At 40.9% G+C, this 12,881-nt stretch overlaps 1 protein-coding gene across 4 annotated transcripts in view; it reads left to right on the top strand.

The window, feature by feature from the left end:
• TBCK (TBC1 domain containing kinase) overlaps positions 1-12,881 on the top strand; it is an 84,174-nt gene that overhangs the window by 22,024 nt on the left and 49,269 nt on the right. For all 4 annotated transcript variants that reach the window (XM_082236919.1, XM_082236917.1, XM_082236918.1 and 1 more), the window contains 6 exons: positions 3,716-3,830; positions 6,389-6,462; positions 7,089-7,230; positions 9,147-9,207; positions 10,366-10,427; positions 11,622-11,683. In XM_082236919.1, the coding sequence (XP_082093045.1) occupies positions 3,716-3,830; positions 6,389-6,462; positions 7,089-7,230; positions 9,147-9,207; positions 10,366-10,427; positions 11,622-11,683 (516 nt within the window). The remainder of the gene's footprint in view (positions 1-3,715; positions 3,831-6,388; positions 6,463-7,088; positions 7,231-9,146; positions 9,208-10,365; positions 10,428-11,621; positions 11,684-12,881) is intronic.

Raw genomic sequence — 12,881 nt, 5'->3', positions numbered from 1 at the left:
CAGCTAGGCTAACCCTAAAGAATGTGCACTTAATAGAACAACTCCAGTTTTATTATCAGTGTGTTCATCAGTGGCAGAAGCTGCTGAAGCCTTAAGGTCAGGCATAGCGTCTCTGCTGAACTGTGCAAAGTGTTCTGTTCTGATAATTTCTGCAACCTGAAGAGGAGATAATGGTGTGCTGGATACACTAATGGTCATCCTTTCCAGACTTCCTTTCACTATAAGAGATACAACTTCTTTATTTTTTATGAACATCTTCTGCAGACTCAAAGATACTTGCATTATGTGGTATTCCACTCGTTCTAGTAGCTGGTTATATTTTGAAAAACCTCTTTTCCCGCACCAAGCAGATGGAATTCTTTGTTTAAAGTGGATCTGTTTCAGAACAGTGAATGAACAGACTACTGTGCCACCACTAAATGAGAGTCACACCTGAAAAACTTGGCAGAATTAAACTGAGAAAATAATACACCTATCTTTTTAATTTGCCACCTTGATTAACATCAAAAAATTAATTCATCCATAAATAGAAATTGTTTTGAAATGAAAGCCATTGTCCAACAGGAGCCTCCAAGGCGCTGGGGGTTGGAAACATGGCTGGCCAGCTCTGTATTACACAGTTTATTCCCGATTTAACAAGGTTTCACCCTTGCGAATCTCCAGCTTAAAATTCTGTTTGGATGCGGCCTTGGTTTAGCCATAAAGCTGGAAACAGAATCCGAAGAATAGATAAACACACAAGGGAGAAAGCTGTGCTTGTCTTTACAGCCATTTCCACAGCCAAACCCAACAAGTGGTTCCAGAGAAAGAGAGGAAAGTGAATGGGAAGTTCTGACTGTGTACGCTTGGCCCTCTCGCACACACCCGTTTTTTGGAAACTAGTTAGAACTTGTAAAAAAACAATAATTGTACATTCTGGCATACAAGTTTACTGCACACTTACTGCATGGAGGAAGGGGGGTGGGTGGTGTGTGTGTGTTTTTAAGACCTGCCATTTTATTATGGAGAGCTCATTTGCCACAGTTCAGTATCCATCACCTTCTCCTTCGGACCCTTTCATCTTTGAACCTAATTCCAAGCCTCTTACCCCTTCCTTTTTCACAACCCCCTGTGCACTCACATTTCTCCTTTCCCCTTCCACCCTCCTCTGCACTTTTCTCAACTCTTCCTTGTACATAGATCACTCTCATTTCCATGCCTTATCCTTTCTCCTATTGTGGAACGCACTTTGCGCGTACACACACATGCCATTGTCCCCTTCGCTCCCTTTTTGTATGCATCTGCTCTGCAGTATTTGTTATTTATTTATCTAACAGAATTAGTATACTGCTTAATCATCCATTACCTCTAAACGGTTTGCACCGAACCTTAAAAAATACTGAGCACTCAATCCCAAGGTTAGATTCTTATGAGGTAAGTGTAAGGTCACTTTCTTGTCTCTTGGTTAGGAATGGGGCAGAAATTTGATTTAGGTCACATTTACCAAATCAGAGGCTCTGAAATTGTAAGCAAACCAAAGCACAGCAATCCCTTGATATTCCCGCTTCTCTGAACTTTGCAATGCAGTTCTCAGCCCTCGTGATGTGTACCAAAAAATGCATATGCTAGTGTAAATTGTTAATAAAGGTTCATATGTTTGTGAGAATAACATAGCAAAAGGCACTCTCTTAGGGAAAATTGCTCTGCAAAATAATGTGCGTATTAGGCAAAACTGTGTGCGTATAATATATTAGAACTCCACATTAAAACATTGGTGGATTTTCATCAGGACTTTAAAAAAACACACCCAAAAACGATGTGGAAATCTGGGGAATTGAATTTAAGAATGGGAAAATGAGAAAGGGAGAGGTTTATTCATCCTCCCTTGTAGCCCCTGCTACTCTTAATGGGCTTCTATTTGCGTGCGCTGAGAGAAAAAATGTGGGCTATCCTTTGGTATGAATTTTGAATGGTCAGAAGCATTAGGGATTCATTTAGCATTTCAGACTAAAAAGCATTTTCCAAACAGCTGAGGGTCCCTGTTAAAGAAGATGAAAGCAAATTATATCCCTGCTGCTTCATTATGTAAATTTGGAGGAGGTTTTTTTTTAAAAAAATTATATCCTCTGACCACCAGCTGCATCCAACATCACCAGCTTAGATTCTTATTACAAGTTCGGTCTGTATTAGTATTGTCTTGGGGATAGAAGGAGAGGAGGGTCTTTTTCTTTAGTGTGTTCATCCAGCGGGCGTAATTATGAACTCTGAGGGGGATAATTAAAAAGTCCACATTTTTTAAGTACTCTCATCCAGTAAAGCGTCCATTGATGTATATGGGGCATTTTGTTCCAGAAGTAGTATGACTCTGCAGACATTTCTGCATTCAATTAGGGTTGTTTCATGTTTTGGAGTCTTGTGCAAACAAAAACAGTTAGACACATTTTTAAAAAAGGAAACTTCAGAGTCGTCCTGTCTGCTTATGTCATCCCATATTTTCCTCACAGTAATTACTGATAGAATTCTAAACTTAAGTATTCACAGGGAGCGGAATAGTATAAAAACGATGGTTTCTATCCCTCAGTTTGCAGAGGTCTTAGCATGCATTAATTTTCACCTGTCCACTGAGGACTTCGTTGCAAACCTAAGAGAGATGGTCATATTGCCTTCCCCATAGCACAAGGAGATCCTCATGTAATGTGTTTATTACATGCTTTACTTTAATAGTTAAAGCAATTGTTACAATTTAAACTGTGGGAGTATAGAGTTGGCTCTGTATAGGGTTTAGCATTTAATCCTGAATTTCTGCTTTCGGGTGCTCTGACTTTTATAGTGCAAAGATAATCAGAGGAGGCCCTCTAGTGTTTCAGTGAATTACAGCTTCTCACATTCACATTTTTCTGATTCTCCACTCTGGAGATTGAACAAAAAATCCAGTGGATTTAAGACCCCTGGACCATACGACCCGACACCTACACTTAACTGTGTTTTGTTAAATATAACTTAGGCTGCAGTCCCATATACAATTATTTGAGTTTAAGATACATTGAACTTCTACTTCTAAGAAGAAACATATAGTATTATACTGCCAGTGGCACTCCAACTGATAATTTTAAGTTGAGTAAGGAGACCAGGAGAGCAAGTTAACCTAATATTTATCAAAAGATAGATAAATGACCAACTATGCAAATTTTGTATGCATTTGATTTGAAAAAAACACATTTCTGTGATCATATTGATATATTCTTTAAGCTGAGGGTTGTATCGCAACCTATGGAGAAGTGCAAGAAGTAAAGAATATGTTCTGTTCTGTGTATTAGTCCGGGAAGTACGAACCAGATCTACTCACTTAAAAATGCAGACCAAACAAAATCTTTGTGAATCTTTAGCTCTAACTAGTTTCACTTCTGATACTGATACCTGCAGGAAGTTTCCAGGCCTGTGAGAATCCTCCATATGGTTGACCTCCTATGACACATCTTCTTAAAGGATACGAAACTCGTTTGAACCTATAAACACCACCATTCTCTTGTGAACCCAGCTGTGAACCCAGCGAACTCGCCTCCAGGCTTTTATTAGGCTTTTATTATGCTTTCCCGTCTACCTCTATCCTGTCTGCTTAATTTGGATAGTAACCTTTGATTATGTGGGGAGAATTATGAGTGGCTAAGATCAGCTGAAAATATTGCTTCAGGCCAAAATAACTGAAACAGTCTATTTTCTTACTATTTCACTGCAGCCCTTTTAGGATTTCATGTATCGCCTATGAAGTGCTGCAGGGCTTGCAGTACATGAACAAGCATGGAATAGTCCACCGTGCACTTTCACCTCACAACGTCCTCATGGATCAAGAGGTAAGGCTAGAAGATTTTGTTTTTGCTGTCGGTCTGCATCCTTTGTCAACATCGATGTAATAAGAACTTCGTTTGAAATCTTTTTGAAAGATACCTCTCCTATAAACGCAACGTTTTGCATTTAAATGCAAGGTAAATTCTTACTTTCATATTTTGCACAGTTTTGTCTATATGGCACTCTTCCCCCATGTAAATGGAAGATACACGTCTACCTTTATCTAAAATGGAACACCTTTCCTAGACACGAATGCAGTGACTTCATTTGGATGTCATCAACCATTGTTTATTGTGATGGTAACAAACCTAGGTGAAATTCAGTTTTGCTTAACAGATCGTCTAAATCCAGACACATGGTTTAGCTCTTCCAGACAAACCCAAGCCATAAATCATTGTGCAAACCTTAGTTGTTTTGCTGAAACTGTTTTATTGCTGCTAATAGAATATTTTTAGACATTTTAGCATTTTAAAGATTTGTGGTTTTATGGTTTGTAATTATCCAGTGAATGAATTTTATGTTTGTAATACTTTGTGGGTCTTCTCGAGATTTAATCTCTGCTTATAAATTCTGGGATAAATACACACATAAATAAATGGGAATATAATTATGCAGGCTTCCTGAAAAATATTTTGATTTCACAAATTTGAGACCGCCTTTCACACGTATCCTAGCGTTCAACAGAAATAAATGTCTTCAGCTATACAGCTGGGAAACTTTGTTGAGAACGACAGCTCTTACGTTTTCATCTTACAATGGTGTTCATTGAAAATCTTCTGCATGGGACATAAAAGTTTTGTCTACAAATGTTGGCAATTTGGCTAGAGGGAAAGCTGAAGCAAGACTGAGCAATGTTCTGAAATACCACACTTAGGTCTACTTTGCACATAACACTGAGCCACACCACAACTTATCAAAAGCAAAGAACTTGATTTTGTGGTTTGCCTGTGGGTTTGGATATAATGCTCAGCCAGCGGTGGGGAACATTGGGTCCAGGAGCTGAGGGCCACTTATCTGGACCGAGACACACCATAAGCCCGGGTTTGAATGCAACGCTAAGCATGGGTGGGGAATATTATCCCCAGGGACCAAATATGGTCCTCTAGACTTCTCTTTTTGACCTTTGGGACTCTTCAAATGCATGCTCCCACACCAGTCATGCTCTAAATCCTCCTCAAGTGGTTTTCCTTGGCAAATGTGTCCTTAAACCATGAAAATCCTTTCTACTTGCCTGCATGGAGAGAAGTGTGTGAGTGTGTGTAACCCCGTCCCCAATCTTTGCATGACTATACCTAGTAGGCTACTATGTATTGTAGGAATATGCCAGGGGGTCCACGCAGCCCCCGAGATGAGACAAACCTCTCCGGGTGTCATCCTGAAGTTGCGCAGCTACGGGGCGCCCATAATTCATCAGTCCCGGTACGCTCCAGTAACACATAGCAGATGCCTATGTGCACACACACTCAGCAGAGCTTAGTGGAAACAAAGTGGGTATTGGTGTGCTCATTCTAAGCTTTTATTAAGCAGTATATACAGGACTATATACTTTTATGAAGCAGTATATACAGAATTGATGCTTTTTAATTATGGTGCTGGAGGAGACTCTTGAGAGTCCCATGGACTGCAAGAAGATCAAACCGATCTATTCTGAAGGAACTCAGCCCTGAGTGCTCACTGGAAGGACAGATCATGAAGCTGAGGCTCCAATACTTTGGCCACCTCATGAGAAGAGAAGACTCCCTGGAAAAGACCCTGATGTTGGGAAAGATGGAGGGCACAAGGAGAAGAGGGCAAGATGGTTGGACAGTGTTCTCGAAGCTACCAGCATGAGTTTGACCAAACTGCGGGAGGCAGTGGAAGACAGGAGTGCCTGGCATGCTCTGGTCCATGGGGTCACGAAGAGTCGGACATGACTAAACAACAACATATACAGGACAAAGTGATCATGGGATTTTCTTACTTCAGCTCCAAGAGAGAACAGAAAGTAAAAAGTACAAAAATACAACAGAGTAGAAGAGATAAGGCTAGCTTCCGTTCTCAGGCTTTCCAAGCCTAGAAAGTAAACACAGACATGTGATTGTAACACATCCAGCAACAGAGGAGTGAAATGCTAACAGGTATAACTTGTTTTTGTTAGACCAATAGAGTTTGGGTGACGGTGATTGTAGTCTCCTGAACAAAGGTAAGAGTCATATGAATTGTTCACCCACTTTTGTGTCTGGCCCTTCTCGGCACTGACTGCCCTTCCCTGGTTGCCCACAAGGCAATGCGGGCCTAGGGCTGAAAGAGGTTCCCCCAGGCTTAGGTCCAGGTAGGAAAGGAGCTTGCAGCCGTAATCTTTGGTCTGGGAACCTCTTTGCCCTTCCATCCTAAGTCGTGATTTGGCCTAGGGCTACGTGCAGACAGAGTAATCATATCTGGTAGTTTCTCACCATCAGATTTTTGGCCATGGAAATTGTGAATTCAAACATGAATGTCAATGCATTTTCAAACACAAAGCTTCCTGCAAGGTAGAAACCCTCATTAGGTTGATAATCAGTACATTTCTTCCTCTTTTTAATAGGGTCATGCTAAACTGGCTAAATTCGGCCTTTACTACATGACAGCTTATGGTGCCGATGTTGATTTTCCTATAGGGTAAGTTTTACATTGTGACATTCTAGGAATCGTACGTTGTGTGTGAAACCCCCCCCCCCAATATCTCCTCACACCTGACAAAGAATAATGGTTGATTCTATTATTCTAAGCCTGGTTGCCATGATAAATGTAAAACTTGACTTTGGTTACCAGACAGTATTCTGGTTAAAATTAGGAGACTCTCATCTTAGCAGCGTTCAAAGGCCTCATCTAGAGCTCATGTAATTGACAAGCGACTATACACTCAAATCACCCTCACACATTTACCCCTGATATTTCCAGTGAAGCAGCAGGAGAGCAATCAGCATTTACACTGCAGATAATTGCAATGCTGTTAAACCAGGATTTGAAAGCAGGCTATTCATTTATTCATTCATTAAATTTCTATACCACTTTCCCCTCAAAGAGCTTAAGGTTCTTTTCACCCCTGTCTTTTATCCTCACAACAATCTTGTGAAGTAGGTTAGGCTGACACTTTTTATTTCTACCTTGTCAAGGGTTTTTTAAGCTATAAAAGATGACGTGCAGTTTAATGAGACAGGTGTCCATTATGAAAATTCAATGGATTTGTCCTGCAAGCCTTTTGAAATATGCTTTTGCTTTTATTATTGTACCATTACTTGTAGGTATCCATCATACCTGGCACCGGAGGTAATTGCACAGGGAATTATCAAAAACAGTGATCATATGCAAAGTGAAAAGCATCTCCCTTCGGGCCTTAAATCGGACGTGTGGTCCCTTGGTGTTATATTATTTGAGCTTTGTGTGGTATGTATCTGACATTATTCTATGTATTTGGATTATCAGGTTGCTGCTGTGCAAAACATATTCCGTATATGTTTATTTTTTGTTGAGTGACCTTGTTTTTAAGAGAAAGGTGAGGATTCAAAATACTGAAACAAATTCAAAACAGTAAGAACAGTATAAACGTCATCAGACCAGAAATATATCATTCATAGGAAAAACTGATTTCACCTTCACCTCAATAATCTTGTAAATAGAGATGTTATATCAGGGATGGCTAACATGGTCCTCCAGATGCAGTTGGACTCCAACAACCATCAGTTTCAGCCATAATAGTCAATGGTCAGGAATGATGGGAGTTGTAGTCCAGCAGTGTTTGGTGGGCTACAGGTTCCTAACCCCTGTTATTTTACTGAGGGACTTACCGTATTTTTTGCCCCATAACACTCACTTTTTTCCTCCTAGAAAGTAAGGGGAAATGTCTGTGCGTGTTATGGAGCGAATGCCTACGGATGGCGGGGGGATCTGCTGCAGTCGTGAGCAGAGGATCCATGGTTCCCCTTCCTTCCCTCCTCGGTGGCTTGCTTTGAAACAGCAAAGCGGGAGAAGAGCCACTGAGTGGGGAGAAGAGAGGGACAGAGAGCCTGGTTACAAAGCACGGATCCACATGAATCCTCAGGATTTTTGCACTGGGTCACCCCAAATTCACCATCAGATCACATAGCATGTCCATGGCTACAGCTTGCACCAAAAAAATCACGCATCCACTGTTGCCTGGGGCCGCAGTGGTGCAAAAACATGGTTACAAAGCATGGATCCATAGGGATCCTCAGGATTTTTGCATTGGGCTACCCCAAACTCACCGTCAGATCACATGTCTGTGGCCACAGCATGAACCACAAAAATCATACATCCACTGTTTCATTTAGAATATTTTTTTTCTTGTTTTCCTCCTCTAAAAACTATGTGCGTGTTATGGTCGGGTGCGTGTTATAGAGCGAAAAATACGGTAATTTATTTTACTGCTTACTTGAAAGGGAATGAAACAGCATGTGGCATTTTTAGAAAAATATGCATAAATTCTGAAATTTATTTATATTTAGACACTTGGGCCGTGATTTTGTAAACTCCTTCAGTTTGCACCATTTGGTTCTGCCAGCTGTTGAGGCTTGATAGCAAAATAATATGCTCTTGACATAGCCTTATTGGAAAAATAAGGCCTATGTTGGATCTGTGACTTGATCTAGATTTCTCTAGGTTTAAGCAATGTCTAACAATTTAAAAGCATTGTGCCATGCAGCTTTCATTCATCTGATAAAATTTAGAGCATAATTTGTTGCAAGGATAAAAGTCTGCATATTTTGTTGACAGTTTCCTTCACATGAAAGAAACAATGACCTATGGCCTTTGTAAAATTAACCACCTTTTTACCTTAAGGCACTGCTTCTCATGAAGCCAGAGCTGATTTTCTTTTTCACTGCTCAAAATGCAACAACTGCAGCAATTAACGTGGTCACTGAAGAACAACCATACAACAACAAAAACCCCATATTATGATTTATATTCTATAATTTATATTCTATAATTTTATTCCTGCATCATTATTTTACCACATCTTTTATTTGAATAATATAATCAAATGTTAATTAATGATCTTCAAAGTTAGCATGACAGTTTCTAATGGGCATCTATAGGTTATTTACGTCTGTAACCCCCAACCCTGTTTCCTCCTTTAAAAGTCCTATTGAATTCAGTGGTAGGTAGGCAGTAGGCCTAGGATTGCAGCTGAAGTCAGCAAACATTATTATGTAGACCAAAAACATTATCACCAAATATATTTCTTTTAATGCAAACTTCAAGAGCATATAATGGCTGTGTGTTTTATCATAAGCTTTTCATAATGACCCTCCTTTAACCACATACCTTACTGTTGCCTTTAGGGCAGAAAGCTGTTCCAGAGTTTGGATATAGCCGAAAGACTAAAACTTATACTTAATCTTGGTGAGTAATGTGAAAACAGCTGCGGGGCACAAAGACTTCATAAAATCTCAGATGAGTCCAGAGGTCGTGATACTGAATTTGGGAATGTAAATGCTTTCAGTGCACTGGAAAGTTAAACAGAACAGCACTACCCATCGAGAAGAGGATAGTTACTGTTGAAGAGAATTCAACGGTACGGCAAAAGTATGAGCTGCCGCTTATCATGGTGATCTTGACTTCCTGTATTGTACCAAATAATTTGCAAAGGTCAAGGAAGGGATAATGCTTGCCTCCGCAGGATAACTTTTGCAGATAATAACCAGCAAGAGACAAAGAATAGTGTGGCCTGTACCTGTGTGACTGCAGCCAGGTTCTGTTCCTGCCCTTGCTACAGGGTGCTAAGTAGTTGACAACTTCCCTTCTAGTCTTGTGCAGGGAATGCAAGGCACAGTGGACAATAGTTGCCAAGGTTGACCAGTCCTTCACACAGTGATTGGCTTGAAACGGAATAGGTCCTGACCGCCTTTGACCCACCTCTTCCCTGCGTCTTGGGGCTGTTCTGACATCTAGGCCATTGCAGATGTCTGGCCATGCCAATCACCAATGCTGAACTGGTCCCGAAAACCCAGCTGTTGTCTGGAAAGCTGTAGCTGGGGCACTTCTAATGGAATAAAACTGAGTTTGTTGTTAGTGCCCTTACGTAATCTTCTCTCATATTAATCAGTGCATATTTACACTGATTACAAAGCTTCACAGTGTTTCTTGATAGAGTAAATTTATTATAGGATTTAGGCGCACGGACCCTTCTCTTACATACATGGCAAGTTGTATGTTAACGAAGCTTAATTGTTAAAAACGTATGAGGAGAAAATATTGTTATTGGTGGGTGGGTGTCTGTTTTTGTGTCTGCAACTGTCTGCTTTCCTGTTTCAGGTTTGGTGTTGAGCCCCTAAAGCAGTGATAGGCAATCAGTGGCCCTCTAGATGTTGCCGGACTGCACGTCCCATCATCCTTGACCATCGGCCATGCTGGCTGGATCTGATGGGAGTTGGAGTCCTGCAAGGGCCGCAGGTTGCCCACCCCTGCTCTAAGGAGGTGAAATATATTTATGGTTTATGGTTTATCTTTGAACAGTGTTACATTGCCAACATTTGTTCCTCTTCCTCTTCTTATATACAGGATGTGTGGATGATATCATAACAGTCCTAGCTGAAGAACATGGTTGTCTTGACATCATCAAGGTCTGAATATATCCAGCCCTCCCTCTTGCTTGATTATAACTTAACTGTTTGTCACAGTATTGGATTTCTTCCCTTGAAATGTTTTGTTGTTTTGTTGTTGTTGTTCTAAAATTCATTTCTCTGGCAGTCTTTCATGTTTTGTGTGTGTGTGTGTGTGTGTGTGTGTGTTATTGAAAACTCATCTTACTTGATGAGCTTGATATTTACCTGAGATTATCCAACTTCAAAATAATAATTATACAAGTTTTAAAATAAAACCTGAGCAGGCATATGTGAACCATACACAAATCCCACTCTTAGTGTTGTTGTTTTTTATTTGTTCAACTGGCACACGGTGGCGAAATGATAGCAAATTAGATGCTGTTAAGAGTTCAGCTCCCATCCGCCCCCAACACGCATGGCCAGTGTTTAGTTGGAGTTGGAGTCCAAAAACGTCTGGAAGGGACCTTGTTGGCTGCCCCTGCTGCTACAAAGCTACTATTTGGTCAGAGTTCAGCAAAAAAAAAAGGATAGTGGGACTGGGGACGCGGGTGGTGCTTTGGGTTAAACTACAGACCCTAGGACTTGCTGATCAGAAGGTCGGCGGTTCGAATCCCCGTGACGGGGTGAGCTCCCGTTGCTCAGTCCCTGCTCCTGCCAACCTAGCAGTTTGAAAGCACGTCAAAGTGCAAGTAGATAAATAGTTTCCGCTCCGGCGGGAAGGTAAACGACATTTCCGTGCGCAGCTCTGGTTCACCAGAAGCAGCTTAGTCATGCTGGCAACATGACCCGGAAGCTGTACGCCGGTTCCCTCGGCCAATAAAGCGAGATGAGCGCCGCAACCCCAGAGTCGGTCACAACTGGACCTAATGGTCAGGGGTCCCTTTACCTTTATAGTGGGACTACTGATTTCAAAGTGATTGCTGAGTCTAAATACTCAGGTTGATATCTGCAAAGCTAATGTATGTTCATCATTAATGTCTGCCCGATAAATGAAAGCTCTTCTCTCTTGTCAAAATCAGTATATGATGAAAATCGGTTTGTCCACAAATTATATCCAACCCAGAAGATATAGGTTAAACCCTTGGCTCATAGAATTCAAGAACAACATACTCCTGATTGCTTCATTTTGAACTGAAATGCATGCCTGTTTAAATGCTGCACTGAAGGGCATACACTTGCTTCAACAACAATATCTATACATTTCTCAACCAGGAACTTCCTGAAAATACTTTAACGCTACTGAAGAAGTGCCTTACATTCCACCCTTCTAAGCGGTGAGTGCGCTTTTAAAGTCCAGTGAATGATGATGCTTAAAATAAGGGAAATGCAACTGCCATACTGCAGCCATCTGCTGCTACTTACCTAAGAATGAGAGCCATATATGCCGGTCTATTTTTACATCGTCTTGCTAATTTTGCAGTTTGTGTCTATTAACAAAGACTCCAGTCCTGTTTATGTTTGTGTAGAGATGACAGTGCCTGGTTAATGTTGGCACAGCCACATCTATGAATCAATTATTTCCCAAATTCTGCAAATCCATATTTGCCACCAAGTCATCTGCAGCCAATCATGGATTCCCAAAAGCCATATCTCTGTGAAAACAGTTGTTTGCAAACTTTATGAATATACTTGTTCTTGTTTTTTCATTCATACCTTATACAGTGGTACCTCGGGTTAAGTACTTACTTCGTTCCGGAGGTCCGTTCTTAACCTGAAACTGTTCTTAACCTGAAGCACCACTTTAGCTAATGGGGCCTCCTGCTGCCGCCAAACTGCCAGAGCACAATTTCTGTTCTCATCCTGAAGCAAAGTTCTTAACCTGAAGCACTATTTCTGGGTTAACAGAGTCTGTAACCTGAAGCGTATGTAACCTGAAGTGTATGTAACCTGAGGCACCACTGTAGATGAGTTTCTAGAGATAGAATGTGTGGTCTGCAAACTATCAGTGACAGCACCAGGCATCTGGTCCAGGGGTAGGGTAAGAATGCAGGGTTTAGATTCTATCACGTTCCCTTCCCCTCTTTGCTTAAATAAATGTTCAGTGCTCTTGTCGATAATCATACCCAAGGCATGTGCCCATCAGGCGTTAAAAGGTGTAGTTCTACAAGTAGGTAAAAAACAGCAGGCAGAAGCTTGTGTGTGTTTGGCGTAAACTGGATGAGGAGGTAAGAAAGTTATGGAGAATTTAAAATACAATTTGCTGTAGCAACTTACGGTATGCTTAATTGTTTTTCTTCCAAGCGTTTTAGACATAAGCTTAATTCACGGGCCACTTCACATGCTACGATTAGCCCTATTTCACAGCTCATAAGAGTGATCGCATAAGCGATGTTGTATGCTAGGAGGAAAGATATTCAGTATCTCAGGAGCGACTCCAGTAAATTGGAGGCGCTGAAACAGAAATTCATGTTCATGGAAATTGCTGTTGTGGGGCATAACTTCACCTAAGTAGTTAAATGCACAAACGAGCAA

This window comes from Podarcis vaucheri (genome assembly GCF_965113315.1).
Source record: "Podarcis vaucheri genome assembly, chromosome: 9".
In the NCBI taxonomy this organism is placed as follows: domain Eukaryota; kingdom Metazoa; phylum Chordata; class Lepidosauria; order Squamata; family Lacertidae; genus Podarcis; species Podarcis vaucheri.
The sequence above is the reverse complement of the archived record's forward strand: the minus strand, read 5'-3'. Positions and strand labels throughout refer to the sequence as shown.